Genomic DNA, 12,497 nt, shown 5'->3' on the forward strand with positions numbered 1-12,497 from the left:
TCCAGTCCTCTATAAACTTCTAGCAGTGACTAAGAAGCAGGATAAGGTCCACACCAATGCTTTTGCTAGCTGTAACTGTTGGGAATCCCATTGGCCAGTCCAAGTCCGTGATTCAGCCCAATCGGTGGTCTTCCTTCCTCTATGCTCTTTCAGAGGCTGGTACCTTGGGGCCTCTGGTCACAAGCTGCCGTGTGTCAGAGCATCTTATCTGTATTGCATATGCTCACCAGCCACCAGGTTGCAGATGGCAACCCTTCTGTGTTTTATGTCCCTTCACTGTTATCAGTCATGATGTGAAACACAGCCTCTTTTGTAGAATGGGTCAAAGTTTCTTTGAATCAGATTCACTGAGGTCACTCAGTTACTGGACTGGAATTTGGGTCTCTTGGCTGTCTTGTCTAGTGACCATTGTTGATACGTGCAGGGATCTGAGGTTCTTATCCTAAGTCTCAGATGTCTCTTAAAATTGAATGTTCGCTTCTTTTCCTTACAAAGGTGGGAAGTCAGCATAAAGTGATGGATGGGAAGCCCCGGAGAACTAAAATGTGAAATAGAAATGATGTTGTTCATACAAAATGCATAGTCTCACTCTGAGAGATGCAGGAGAGAGAGAGAATGCTGGGTAAAGTCGGGGTGAGGGGTAGAGGCAGAGATGGAGTGCTGGGGTTCTGGTTTCATTTGAACAGTAGAGGGCAGTAGGTAACAGGGTTTCCTGAGGTCATAAGCTTGAATCGTCAAAGCGGCTCAGTTTCTTCTGATGTTTTTCTTCAAAATGGGACAGCAGTGAGGGCCAGGGGAAATGTTACAGGTAAAACCAACCATGATTGAATAACAAACTGAGTCTGAAGAGAGCTGGAGCCCAGTTTTGCTTGCCAGTTAATGCCCAAGAGTCTGACTCCAAGAAAGAGGGAACGACTCTGTCTGGAAAACCATCCGTCAACTGCAAATGACCTGGCCTCATTTTGTTCTAACCCCTCACCACCCAATCACAAAGTACATGCAAACGGCATACGAAGGAGGCTAATGGACAAAGACGGCTGAAAGAGACTCAAACTGCATGCTCCGAACCATCTAGAGCTACCCCGAGTGAAACAAAATCCTCCGCTCCACCCCTCCAAGCCTATCGGTTTTATGTTTGCTGCAAGTAAATCTGAGTGCAGGGAAGGAAGGGATTTAGTTAATAGTTATCCTTATTTCAATCTGACTACGTCAGTTTTCCAATTTCCTTCTTTTTCTGGTTTTTTTTTTTTTTTTTTTTTTTTGAGACAGGGTTTCTCTGTGTAGTCCTGGCTGTCTGGAACTAGCTCTGTAGACCAGGCTGGCCTTGACTCAGAGATTACCTACCTGTTTGCCTCCTGGGATTAAAGGCGTGCACCACCACCACCCACCTCAAATCATTTTTTTTAAAGATTTATTTATGTTATGTGTATCGATGTTTTGTTTGCACATACATCTGCAGACCAGAAGGCATCAGATCACACAGAAGGTTGTGAACTGCCAAGTGGGTGCTGGGAATTGAACTCAGGCCCTCTAGAAGAGCAGCCAGTGTTCTTAACCACCAAGCCATCTCTCCAGCCCCTCAAATCATTTTTATTTTTGAGACAGGGTTTCTTTGTGTAGTTTTGGTGCCTGACCTGGATCTTGCTCTGTAGACCAGGCTGGCCTCGAACTCAGAGAGCTCAGAGATCTGCCTGGCTCTGCCTCCCGAGTGCTGGGATTAAAGGTATGTGCCACTGCCAGCCAGCTCAAATAATTTTTAAAAGATTTATTTACTATTATCATTATTATTTTTATTTTTATTATTATTTCAAGTGTGTATGTGTGTGTGTGTGATGTATGGATGTAGGTGCCCAAGAAGGTCAGAGGTATTAAAATCCCCTGGAGCTGGAGTTACAGGAAGTTGTAAACTGCCTGACATAGGTTCGAACTCCAGTACCTGCCTCTCCAGTTCCCTCCAAATCTTTTTTCTGGAGAACTTGGTCTGTCTATTTGGGATTGATTTCTTGGCTCTTTTTTTTTCCCCCTGAGATTTGCTTTGTGAATCATTGAGGAATGCTCACTGAGCTTGTAGGTGAACTTTGACAGTACGTGAATGCTTGTATAGAGAGGTACATGGGAGTGGTGGCTTTGTCTTTTCTAATGGTACACTCTTAGGGAAACTCCTAGGTCAATGGCCTTTGTGCCCTTATAAGTGTACGACATAATGAAATGGGCCAGGCCTTCAGACTAGGGTGAGGTGCCTCGGGACACACAAGGCTAAGAGCACAGTGAAAGATGCCGGCCCAAGAAACCAATTCAGACATTTCCAACTAATGTCAAATAGACGTAACCTCCCCGGCTGCAATGGCTATGCTCCTGAGTCACTGGGAAAGGGCGTGCCCAAAGCCCAGCGATTACCCCAGGAGTCAAAGGATTATAAAAGTTGTCGAGGAAGAAATTCTCCTCCTACAAGCAGATGTGCAACAAGGAAGGGCCTGAGCCTCTGTATCCAGACTTCCTGATGGACACAGGTCAAGGCAAGGAGGGCACAGGTCAAGAGCAAGACCTGCTCTTTCACCGGCTGAGTGATCTTACTTCCTTGAACCTGCTTTTTCTAAGAGGTGATTGGTTTTGATTTGTTTTGTTTTGTTTTTCAAGACAGGGTCTCTCTGTGTAGCCCTGGCTGTCCTGGAACTCAATTTAGACCAGGCTGGCCTCACATTTAGAGATCTGCCTGCCTCTGCCACCTGAGTGATGGGATTAAAGGTGTGTGCCATGCTGAAAGGTGATTGTTAATGCTTACTGTCAACTTGGATTGAGAAGTGCCTAGGAGATTTGGAAAGCACAGCCCTAGCCGTGTCTGTGAGGGCATTTCCAGAGAGGATTAGTTAGGGTGGTGGTGGTGGTTAGGGTAACCTGCTCTGAATGTGGATGGCACCATCCCATAGCTTGCTGAGTGACAGACTGAATAAAAAGGAGACAAGGAGACAGCCCTTGAGTGTGGACATTCTCCATCTCTGTTTCCTGGCCGCCATGATTGACTAGCCTGCTCTCCCACACTCTACTGTGGCCACGATCTTCAGCCTCATCTCTGACCCAGAGCATCAGGGCCGAAGGAACAATGACAGAAACCTGTGAGCTGTGAGGCAAAGAAGTTCCTCCGTTTACAATAGTTTTTCTTGGGAACTCGGTCAGCGACAAAACTAGCCCAGATAAGCGACCGTGCCCTCCGCTGATGGTCAGACAGAGCACAGGATGGAGGGCTGACTTGCCTCAGCTAAGGTCCCTTTTTCAGTGGCAAACATCCATCAGTCCTTATAGGGAATCAGGACAAATCTGGGCAGGAGGAGCGTGTCTGGCTGCCAAATCCATCAGATACATTACAAAGCAAATGTTTTGTCAAAAAGAGAGGGATGGGACACTCCACTTTCCTTCTCTTTAAAGGGTTCTTTTCATTGATTCTGTTATTAAAATACAAAAACAGGCTTCAGTGGAAACGTACTGGCAATGCCAGAGGTCAGTCGCCCGACTGGGGTGTAGACGTTTCATCTGTGTGGCCAATTCTGAAGCCCTGAATCTGGAACGAGGATGCCAGAGTGGTCTTAGGCACGAGCAAACAGGCTAGTTCTTCGAGGCTCGGGCAGCTGGGACCCAGAATTGTGGGGTTTTTGAGGGGGGCTTTGGGGGTTGTGTGTGCCAGCTCTGAACACTCACCCTGTTCCCTGAACCGAGTGGACACTTCAGCTGCTGTCCCTGCCGCCACTCAGCAGCAGACAGCATTTCTTCCGCTTTGTTCTGTCATGGTCTCGGTGCTTTGGGAGGCAGATGTGGTCCAGTCCCCTGACATCCCCCTTAGAGCCTTGTGGTGTTTAGGATCTAAAGGCCTGCGCACTAGGGAGTATGAGCTGCCTGCAGAGACACCCAGAGCTCAGGAAGCGCACTGGCCCAAGGCCACATAGTTGCCGGTATCCAGAGGCCAGGTTTTCCTGACTCTGGTTTAGTCCCATTCTTTTGTGTGGCTTCTGTTTCTGTCATAGCTCAGCTCTGGGAAGCCAGGACTGCTGCAAAGGATAATCCGCTGGGTGAGCCAGACAGAATGGCACACTCACACAGGGTGCCTGGCCGTGGAAGACAGGCCTTCTCAGCCCCCAGGCCCTGTGCTTTAGATGAAAACCAAGCCGGAAAGGGTGTGTTCTAAGCTGCCTCTGGCTGTGTGATGGAGGAATAATGGTCAGGGAAACCAAGCAACTGCCTCAGGGCATCTTCTTTTTAAAATCAGTGTGCATGTGTTATTTTTTTCTTTTCTTTTCTTTTTTTTTTTTTTTTTTTCTTTTCGGGGCTGAGGACCAAACCCAGGGCCTTGCACTTGCTAGGCAAGCACTCTACCACTGAGCTAAATCCCTAACCCTTAGTGTGCATATGTATACATACATGTTCACCAGCATGCACCCGTGTGTACGTGTGTGTGGAGGTCAGAGGTCAACACTGTGGGTCTTCCTCACTTATTCTCCACTTATTTCTGACGTGGGGTCTCTCATAGAACTGAGAGCCCACTGATTCAGCTGGACTGGTTGGCCAGCAAACCCAGAGATCTTCTTGTCTCTGTCTCCTCAGCTCTGGGGTTACTGGAGGATGCCACCGTGCCCACTTTTTTATGTGATGTGAGGATCAAGACTTAGGTCCTCATGTGTGCATAGCACTTTATTGACTGAGCCATCTTCTATTTTTTTTTTAACGGAAAATTACATCTTAAAGATTATTTTATGTGGGGTTGGGGATTTAGCTCAGTGGTAGAGTGCTTGCCTAGCAAGCACAAGGCCCTGGGTTCGGTCCTCAGCTCTGGCAAAAAAAAAAAAAAAAAAAAAGAAAGAAAGAAAAAGAAAAACATTATTTTATGTGTGTGCATGTTTGCCTGCATGTGTGTCTGTCTGTATGTGTGCGTGTGCGTGTGCGTGTGCGTGTGTGTGTGTGTGTGTGACATGCATGCCTGATGCCCACAGAGGTCAGAAGAGGGCATCAGACCTCCTGGAACTGGAGTTATGGATGGTGGTGAGCCACCATGTGGGTGTTGGGAATCAAACCCAGGTCCTCTGGATGAGCAGCAAATGCTCTTAACTGTTGAGCCATCTTTGCAGCCCTAAGTTAAAACTTTCTGTACCTCAACTTCCTGTTTTAAAGAGTCCAAGAGCCAGGGAGATGGGAGGCGAGAGGGGAGCTGTTGTTTGGTGGGCACACAGCATGCCTGAGATGATAGCAACATTCCAGAAATGAAGGGTGGTGATGGTCGCACAGCATGGCGCAGGCATTTCCCATCACTGAACTCCACACTTGCAATGGTAAGGATGCTTATTTAGGCTACAGCCATGGGGGACGTTACAAAGAGTCAAGGAACGCACAGGCTCGCTCCAGCTCTGCAAAGCCCTGCTGAAAAATGCTATTTTTACCTTGATTAGAAATAGCCTCACCAGTTAACTTCTCTTTTCAAGCATCTTGGTCTGGCACCTCCAGGATCCTTCTCCACAGTGCTGAGGGCACTTATTAGCTCCCTAAGCTCCAGAGCTGGCAACTGGCAGCTGAAAGAGGCCAGAGTCTGCAGTGGCTGGGGAGGGGAGTCCTTTTGGAATCTCAACTTCTCACTCTGATGGACTGACCTCTGCTAAGAGGGCCATGGAGCTTTATTAAAGAAATTAAAATGTGTGTAATTATTTAGGTTTGACGTAAGAGCTGGGCTGAGAATTCTGATCCTTGGAGATAAAGGCCCAAGTCTGGAAATGAGTTCAGGCTTTTCAGCCCCACTGAGTGATTCAGGCAGGGGGCAATGTGGGGTTAAGCAGCTGTGAAAACCTAGGAATGACCTCCCCAGCTTTCCAGAGGTGATATGGACGTGGGGACCTCCTGGCATGGACTGTGAGTCCTAAGAGAAATCTAGCCCTGGCCAGAAAGGATGCAGATTTATTAGACACAGGCCCCGGCTAGGGGCAGGTGCTGGGCCTGGATATTTGGGCCCTGGCTCTAGCCTGAAGTGCCACTTGTAGAGACTGGGGTGGTCATGGGACTGAGGAAGCTGGCAGGCAGCCAGATGGCTCTAAGCCTAGAAATGGCCATCATCAGTCTAAGCTGTGTGTGTGTGAGAGAGGGGGGTAGGGGGGAGGGAGGCAGGGAGGGAGAGAGAGAGAGAGAGAGAGAGAGAGAGAGAGAGAGTATCCACAAGCATTGGTTGACAGGGGAAGGAAAGAAAAGGCTTTGAATAGTAGTGCCAATAGCTTCCCTTAATATAAGTGGCCAGTTAAATCTGAGGATTCACTGTGCTTTATTCTGTTTTTTTTTTTTTTTTTTTTTTTTCTTCCTGGTGTTTCAAGACAGGGTTTCTCTGTAGCTTTGGAGCCTGTCCTGGACGAGCTCTGTAGACCAGGCTGGCCTTGAACTCACAGAGAGCCACCTGCCTCCGCCTCCCGAGTGCTGGGATTACAGGCGTGTGCCACCACTGCTCGGCTATTCTCCTCTTAAACTGCTTTCAAGGACAGTCTATGTCTTCTTAAAGTACTGTGGCCAGACAAATATATGCTTGGATAGGATGCATCTGGTGTAAAGGCCCCAGGAAACTGTCCCTTAAAGGAACACAGTCCCCTATTGAGAGACAGGAGAAGATGCTCTGGTGACGTCATTCCCATGGAGGCAGATGAGTCTGTTCACAGCGTACTCCGGGATGAACATGCTGCCATCAGTCAGGTCAAGGGTGGTCGGTCCGCAGGGTGGGACTTCACACTGGGAGACCAGGCATGGAACAAACACATGGGTGCACAGTGCCAGGTTTTGGGGTTCTAGGCATGGAGGCTGAGTATAGACTAGAGGCGGCTGCTGTTCAGCTCACTGAGACCAGAATACATTTCCAAAGGACAAGGTGAGGCTGGGCCTGGGGGACTTTGGAAACAGACCCCAAACTATCACCTTAGCAGCAAGAGGCCTTTTGGAGGAGGCGCCGCCACCTGGGTTTCAACTGGTCTTCAGCACGCACTTCTAGCCATTTTCTTGGCTGTAATAAAGTTCCATTTTCCCATCCCTCATGCTCAGCAGCTTCAGGTTCCAGATCCTACTTGCTCTTTGTATCTGAAGTAGCTAAGCCAGCATCCGAGGTGATAGCTCCCATCAGGATGACACATTCAGAAAGCGCATGGACTCTTGGACACACGGCCAAGGGCCAAGGGCTGTGGGGCAACTGCTTTGGACACGTTGGAGCAAGCCGTGTCCCCCTTAAGTTTTGGGCTAGCTGAACTGTCTGTCTAGAGGCAGCTTTGCGCCTCAATTAATGTATTTAAAAATGTTCTGTTCACGTAGCAGCACACTGTGGGGCTTTCTTCCGCCAGCAAGAATAGCCTTGGGTAGCCAGTAGCACCTCTTAGGGACCCATCTCAGCTTACCAAGAGGATACCCAGCTCTGAATATTAAGAACCTTAAAAAGGGGTTCAACTTGCAAGCAGGGCTAAAGTAAGTGTGTGTGTGTGTGTGTGTGTGTGTGTGTGTGTGTTGTGTGTGTTGTACTTCTTATGTAAGTGTTGTATGAAGCATCTGACTAGACCAATTAACTTTTCCAGTGGATGACAACCGACACATCCCTCTGTATCCACCTCTTCTCTCACAGCGTGGGAATGTCATTCTGGAACAGATACCTGGTTTCTCCCCTCCCCCTGTTTGGCCTTCCTCTACATGCAGCTGACTCCTTCAGGACATGCTGGCAACATCTAGGCATGGCGATAAAGTGCCACCTGTATCTAAACACTGACAGGTGCGGGAGCCATGCATGCAGGTGCCTGTCTTAGGAAATGCAAGGAAAGCAGGGCAGGCCCCCCCAGCTCCCTCATCTCTAAGGCACATTTAAGGTATGAATGCAGTCACCACTTCCTCCCACATCAGAGTGCTTTACTGACCCACACCTGCCGGACTTGGCTCTGTGGCAGAACCCACACCCACAGGGCACTGTTTTATTCTGGCAGAGCTCCCACTGTCAACCACCAGCCTCCCAGCTCAGTTCAATTCACTTGGCTTCTCCCACAGCTAATTCACTCGCTCTTAGGCCGTACCATCTCTCTTGGGATTTTTAGTTGCTTTCATAATATGGTGGTGGGCTTCTTAGGGACTATGCCAAAAAAATATAGTAATAATAATAAGCTACCTAGGTAGGTGAAAAGTTTAGGGCTACACATAAGGGTTTTGGGGAACCTACTACTGTTGTTATGCTAAGTGGACATGTCACAGTGTCTTCTAAGTATTTACATTTGTAGCCATGTTTGTAAGATCTGGAGCATGTAGAGGACTTGATATGGCTGTTGCTGTGGTTATCTGCTCAAGATTGGGCCTGACAACATTACATCAGGCAGCGGGAGGTGGGGACGCATAAGGCCCTACTCCTGAGGAGTTATTGTCATTGCTGGGGTGGGGCTGCCCTTTTTCTTTGGGGGGGGAGTAGTCACTGATAGATAAGTTGTCCATGCTCCAGTAAGTAACCCTGTACCCATGCTCGTCCGAGGATCTCTAACTAAACTCAGTGGGTATTTAAGAAACTGTGAACATGGGAAGGTAACTGATTGGGAAGGAGGGGTTCAGAGGGAGTGGGAGGGGCTAAGAGTAATGAGGGGTAGATGTGATAAAATACATTATATACATGTATGCAACTGTCAAAAACACATTTAGAAATTATTTTGCATTAGAGGAAATCCGTCATTTTCAAGCTAGTGCTAGGGAGGGGATACAGATCCCACCTAAATGACATTCCAAAATGTCTTTTGGAAACAGACATTTCAGTCTACTCTGAATTGGCAAGGCAAGCTAGCTTGTGCTTGCTCCGATTCTTCCAGGGTTTGTGAGTTTGTGTGGAAACCATGGAGGGGCCAGGTTTCTAGAATAAGAGACTTGGCAATGGATGTTCAAGATGGCTGTTCCAACTCCCATACACATGCAAACCTGGGGCATGGGAAGCTCTGCTATGTGCTCCTCCCTGCCTCTAGACCAAGGCTCCAGGAGAGGGGTGTCCTGTAGGCTCTTCACTTGGTAGCCAGAGCCACTGGCCCTGGGCCCTGGGAGTGGGCAAAGGGATGCCTTAGAGTTATTAAAAGGATTATTCTTGCTTTGTTCTTAACCAAGGAGCACAGAGTAGCTGGGAGCCGGGTCACCCAGGAAAACCATAGAGCACTGAAGGACTAGAGCCCAGCAGCTCAAGATGAAGAGAACAGGGAACAGGGGGGAAGGAAAGAAAATAGAGGAACCCACAAAGAGAAAAACAACCAAACCAAACCACCCAGCGCCTCTTACGCTTCAGCTGTGAACCAACTATCAGTTATGGCTGTTTTCTATGTTTCAGATAATAAAGCTGGGCATTTTCTACATAAAGCCAAAGCTTCTCATGAAGGAAACAGTAGGCAAGTTTTCAAGAGAAGCACAAGGTTTTGTTTTCAAAAAGTTACCAAAGTAGAATTTCCAACCCAAAGAGAGGTGAATTTAGATTTTGCTTTAGTTTGGATGGGATACCCTGCGATTCCCCTGACACTACAGGAGCATGATCCATCCTGGACCTCGAGCAAGGTCCCTGTTACAGAACAGAGCGGACAAGGCAATCATTGTAGGTAATAGGACAACATAGCTGCTTCTACCTCCATACTAGTATTAGGGTCAAGATCATCACATTCTGACTCCTCGGAACTGTTCGTCTCCTTGGTTGGCAGCATGAAGGGGGGGGGAGAAAGAGAACACAGTTAGAACACAGTAGTCCGGCTAGGGGAAGGAGAACGTCAGAGAAGCATGGGCATGGGCAACCGGGCAGAGAAACAACTGGGGACGTTTCAGGTGGAGTGTGGGTCGTCATGGCAGCAGCATGCTTCCGCAGGGACGGTGGACGCCTGCTTATCACACCACAAGGAGCAATGGGGGGGGGAGGGGGCAGAATGAAGCATGAGTGCTGGACTTAAACTGTCCTCTTCGGCGAGGCTGGGCTTCCCAATTTCTTTTCCCCAAAAAAGGATGGCGGTGAACAGGTTTTGGTAGCTCTTTTGCTTGGGAAGGCAAAGCACCTATGAGAAATCAGTGTGTGATTTTTTTTCACTGTCCCCAAGGTAAAGCATTTCGGAGGGGTCACCTTAAACAAGGCAGGTCACATCCACATTGTTTCCAGATGGGAGAAACCACAGGTCTGCCATGCTTGTGGTTGGTGAGTTCAAAGTAGCAGATAATTTAAAAAAACAAACAAACAAACAAACAAACAAACAACCAAGGCTTTACCAGTGTGCCTCCCTGTTCTTTCCACGCACAGCGGGAATGTAAGGGAATTGCTTAAAGGTGATGTTGTGGACTCTGGGGAAAAGAAATGAAACTTTACTAAGGACACGACGGCCCTTAAGTGCCAAACCACTGCCTTCACAAGATCAGGGGTTTGGAGGGTAACCCTGTCACCTGAATGTGTTCCCAAACCTAGGCTACTGAGTTGGGTAGCTTTGAGAAGTTTAAGTATGAACCAAGCATCTTGCATTTCTAAGGAGAGAATGCTGCAGATAATTTTGCGTAAAACATCTGCTTAATCATAAAAGAAAAGGAAACAAGAGGTACTTACTTGAATTGAAGGTGCCAGGAGAAATAAAAAAATAAAAAAAACAAATTGATCTTGCATGCAAAATCCTGCTAAACTACTCCCCCTTTGGTCCCCACGCTGGGCAGTAGATAAATAAGTAATCAATCCCCACCCACCGAAACGGCCTGTGAGGATGCCTCAGGATGGGAAGAGATGAGAGGGACCCAGTTCCAGAATACCTTACTCACTTTAACAGAGACTTTGTTGCCCAGAATATCCTTGGGTTTACGAGGCCCTGTGGCTTCATTTTTACCCGTGTTCTCCACTTCTGCCCGCTTTCTCATGCGTAGAGTATGCCATGAACATGACTTCCTGTTATACCAAAAAATGCACCAATCAAAATGGCAGGATGGGGCAGAGTGAGGTGGTGGGTGGGCTCACCACCATTGTCTATCAGATGAGATGCTCCAGTGAAGTCAGCTCCAGGGCCCCAAACCTGTCAGGCCAGCCCCTATGGAAGTGAGGGTAGACTAATGAACCTTCCTGAAAGGTATACCAGGTAAAGTGTAGCATTTGGGAAAAAAATGGGTACTGGGTCACCAAACCCAGGGAGACTTTTGATCATCTGATGAAGCCTTCAAGGATTGGGGTGGTGTTATGACAAGGGCATAGTGGATGGGGAAGGATGGAATAGGTATAGAATAGAAAAGATAAAGGAAATATATTTCATTCTGTACAAACAAGCCATAATACCGCCTATGTAAATAAGACCCAACAGAATGATTTTGAGGTTCTTATTTTGTTATTTGTATCTGGGGCACGGCACTCTCAAGTACTGGGAAACTGCCAAGGTTTCTGAGGAAGTTGCCTTAGTAAGTGGATGCATACCCTTCACATATCTGGATATTTGAGGGCAAGGTTTCAGTCTGTGTCCTCCACATTACTCAGTGTTTGTGACTACAGGGCTCTGCCAGCCAGTAAAAGGTGCCAGAGAGTTTCCCTGTTGGAACAAGGCCCAGTGTGTGCTCCTGGCTAGATGACAGTGATAATGCTCTTTCCCATCACCCTGACCTCTATCCTACTTAGGGTCTGGGCACAACTTCACAGCTAGCTATAAAAGTCAGGCTCAGAGCAGAGCCCTGGTGTCCCACATCTGTCAGAGTCAAGGGCAGCCAGCAAAGGCCAAGACCCAAGCAGCATCAGGGGCCTGAGCAGCAGCTGTGTGTCATGGTCACAGGGTTTGCATGAAATTAGTTCTTGCATGGACTGTGGCCTGTGTTCCCCGTTCTGTATTTCCTGGTTAAATACGGGGCTCCACAGACAGGGCTTGAGGAAGAGAACCTTCCTGAAGGGAGAGGCGGGGGGGGGGGGGGGGGGGGGGAGAGATTTAGGAGGAACAGACTTCAAACTGTCCTGGCCAGCCCCTCCTCCACAGCACTCCAGAGCCACCAGGAGTCTAAGGAACCCGATGGAGGTGTTCTATAACATTTGTCATCTAACTTACAGCCTCAACAATTAACCCGAAGAGGAAAACACCACCGCAATTGTGTTTCTGCGTGTTGTGGGAAGTGGGGTCCTTCCAAAGGCTCATCTCATGGCCCCTGACCAGACGCTCTTCAGGACTTCCCAGAGCACCTGGCTCCAACTCCTCTACCCCAGTGAGAACCAGACATAGTAACCCTAGAGGGTATCATTCCCCCCCCCCCTTGCCCTGGAGCTGAGGATCGAACCCAGGGCCTTGCGCTTGCTAGGCAAGCACTCTACCACTGAGCTAAATCCCCAACCAGGGAATCATTTTTGAATGCAGACTTTGGCTTCTTATCTTTTATTCCCAAATCCATGTCCCTGGCTCCCCTGGGACTATCAGGGAGGCAGGGAGGTCCCTGCTGAAAAGAATTCCAGGGCAGAAGGTAGTGTGTGTATGTTTGTGCACATGTGGGGCTTATGTCTGTTTATTGCCACC

General features: G+C 48.2%; 1 protein-coding gene across 13 annotated transcripts in view; it reads right to left on the reverse strand.

Annotated features, from left to right (window-relative positions):
• The window catches only part of Kalrn (kalirin RhoGEF kinase), a 599,822-nt gene that overhangs the window by 24,694 nt on the left and 562,631 nt on the right, over positions 1-12,497 (reverse strand). For all 13 annotated transcript variants that reach the window (XM_036203323.1, XM_036203328.1, XM_036203326.1 and 10 more), the window contains 2 exons: positions 10,783-10,906; positions 9,624-9,683 (listed from right to left, as the gene is read on the reverse strand). In XM_036203323.1, the coding sequence (XP_036059216.1) occupies positions 9,624-9,683; positions 10,783-10,906 (184 nt within the window). The remainder of the gene's footprint in view (positions 1-9,623; positions 9,684-10,782; positions 10,907-12,497) is intronic.

Source organism: Onychomys torridus, chromosome 12 (genome assembly GCF_903995425.1).
Source record: "Onychomys torridus chromosome 12, mOncTor1.1, whole genome shotgun sequence".
Lineage (NCBI taxonomy): Eukaryota > Metazoa > Chordata > Mammalia > Rodentia > Cricetidae > Onychomys > Onychomys torridus.